Genomic DNA, 2,841 nt, shown 5'->3' on the forward strand with positions numbered 1-2,841 from the left:
CCATCCATCACCGCCCAATCTCTAAGTCTTATGATTACATCAACATGGATCAGGAGTGCATACTCTACTGCCTTCAGAAAGGATTAAAGCTGAACTTGCCAACACTGTTTTTCAAATACCTCAGAGACTCTGTCAAAGAAACAAGAAACAACATGAAACCCAAAACCTACATCCCTCTAGGAAGACTTATCTCCAACATTCTGATCGAGAGCGGGCTGGTGAACCATCTGATCCATCACAATCTGATGGAGGATGTCACAGTTGACATTGGAAGAACTCTGAACGCTCACAATCTGAAGAGCATGGAGGTGATTGAGCGAATCAGGGTGAAACCCTCATTAGATACCTCCTGGGAAGCACTCAAGGATCAGAGTATGATTCCCAATGGCCTCTACCTCTTCTCCAAGATTGATCCTCCAGAAGTTGTGAAACATTATCTACAAGATCTTGTAAGCCAAAGAGTTAACATCTCAGAGTTCTCCGTGGACTGGATACCTGAGCGTCCACCCAACTTCATGAAGAGACAACGAGAGCCCTCTGGGAAGTCCAAGAAGGCAAAGAAGGCAAAACTGGGAGAAACTTCTGCGTCAAGACCTCCAGTCCCTTTGGTTGATTAACCAAGTAAGTCTCTGCCCCCTCCTTCTCACTCTGTCAATTTAAAACAAGTTTCTTCTTCTCTTCCCCAAACCACACCTATCTATACTCAATCTGAAACCCCACCCTCTACCAATAAACCCTCTGATACTCCAACCTCTAACCCACCGTCACCTCCGTTTCAAAAATTTAACCTCTCCACTACAACCCTACCAGTTTCTATAGCTGAAATGCTTAACAAATCTATCTCACCAATCTCCTCCACACCGTCATCTCCACCCTACTACGTCTTATCATCAGACTCAGAACCTTCTGACCCTCAATCCCCCCACACTAGCTCAGCTTCAGGCACGTGCTATTGCCTCTCAATCACAACCTGAACCAGAAACTAACAATCCACCACCTGTACAACCAACACCACCACCCTCTGATACTCCCACCATACCACCCTCTGATACTCCCACCATACCACCCTCTAAAGACATCATCATCCCTACCCCTCAGACTCCCCCTGACACCACCCAAACACCACCAACGTCCCATCCCCTAACCCTGAACCAGAACATACCTTCCCTACCTTAGAAGAAGCAATCTATTTATTTGCTGAGTATTCAGTGGAGATGGTCAAGTCTCTATCTGTAAACTCCAATATCAGTGATGATCCCTCTGCAGTGAGGATTCACTAGAATAGAGTGATCAGATGGATGGCCTTTGAAGACTTCAAACTGAAAGGCCTCTCTGAACAAGTCCGCAACGACTTTATCAAAGACGCTGGAGAAAGGCTACAAGAACGTTTGGTCAGAGTGGTTGAGGAAAAGGCCAGTAGAGAAGCAGAAGAGAAAGCTCGCCTGGAAGAGGAGCAACGGGTTAGAGAAGCTGAAGAGAAGGTTGTTGCTGAAGCTGCTGCTGCTGCTGCTGAAGCTGAGGCAAAGGCAAAAGCCGACGCTGAAGAAGCATCACATATAGCTGCCAAGGAAGCTGCAAAGGCTAACACTGGTGCTCTGAATCAGGGGGAGAAATCAAACTCTAGCTTCGCCCCTCTGGTCCTAAAGACGCTGGAAGAACTGTAGAAGGAGCAACAAATTGTGTGAGCCAGATTGGATCAACAGGACTCCGTTAACAACAATATTCAGAACCTGCTGATCAACTGCTCCAAAGGATGTCTCCGCCTCTAAACCCTCAGGCACTTAGGCTTTTTTTGTTGTTTTCTTATGTTTTCCTTATGTTTTATGCTCTCCTTCTGAATTGCTGCTTACCTGTACCTAGTTTTCCTATATATATATGAACCCATTTCTTGCAATTGTTTGTGTTTTTGAGTCTGACAAAAAGGGGGAGAACTAACACAACTCTGATCAAAATATATATAAGCCTCTTGCTACACTATGCACATTAATATCTTAATGACCTATGAGAACTAAAAGTTATGCAGGATAACAACTAAGGTACAAACTAGCTGTCACACAAGGAATGTCTGGTAAGAACTTCTGAGAAATATGATGATTCATCTCAGGGGGAGTAATCTCTCATATGACTCTTAGTTATTATTTTTATTATACCACTGTTTCATCATCACTCTGAATTTTTTTGTCATCATCAAAAAGGGGGAGATTGTAAGAACAAATCTAGTTTCTACAATATATCTCTAAGATTTTGATGATAACAAAGGATGAAACAAAAATGGTACCCTAACAAAATTTATCTAAGTGTGCAAGACTCTAATCAAAATAGTCAGATAGACATTCATCAGATACATATACAAGTTCTGAGCTACCACTTAGAAGATACGCAAGCAAAAGCTCTGACTTTGATTAAAGGAAGTGTAAACTCAACAAGAAACATCAGACACTCTGAAGTACGCACTCTAGGATCTGAGCCTTGCACTCTGATGAAATCAATCAGAAGAAACTTTGAAGACAGTCAGCGACAAGCATCTATCTAAAGATACACTTGCTGAATAGAGACTCTGATATTCGAACCTTCTGACTCAGAATACTTAGCTATGAAGAATTTCACTTATGGAAAGAATCTATTTCAGGAAGAAATTTATGGTGCCCCAAAACTGCTTTGGAAAGAACACAAAGATGAATGACATTAATCATCCATCATTGCCAAAGATTCTGACATTCAAACACTCAACGGTCTTCTCATCACTCCTATATAAAGGATGGAATGCCTCACTAAGAATACGACTGAAACACACGAGAATACAATACTACTATCACATCTATTATTCATTCTCCTTCTCAC

General features: G+C 42.3%; 1 protein-coding gene across 1 annotated transcript; it reads left to right on the forward strand.

Annotated features, from left to right (window-relative positions):
* The first annotated feature begins 1,298 nt into the window (after nucleotides 1-1,298).
* Nucleotides 1,299-1,664, forward strand: LOC127093575 (eukaryotic translation initiation factor 4 gamma-like). The gene has a single exon (XM_051032529.1). The coding sequence runs from the start codon at nucleotides 1,299-1,301 to the stop codon at nucleotides 1,662-1,664; it is 366 nt and encodes a 121-aa protein (XP_050888486.1).
* The last annotated feature ends 1,177 nt before the right edge of the window (nucleotides 1,665-2,841 follow it).

The sequence above is a fragment of the Lathyrus oleraceus genome, chromosome 1, assembly GCF_024323335.1.
Source record: "Lathyrus oleraceus cultivar Zhongwan6 chromosome 1, CAAS_Psat_ZW6_1.0, whole genome shotgun sequence".
NCBI lineage: Eukaryota > Viridiplantae > Streptophyta > Magnoliopsida > Fabales > Fabaceae > Lathyrus > Lathyrus oleraceus.

Excerpts from the sequence above, each read along its gene's own strand:
- LOC127093575 (XM_051032529.1), top strand. The coding sequence starts at position 1,299 with ATGGCCTTTGAAGACTTCAAACTGAAAGGCCTCTCTGAACAAGTCCGC.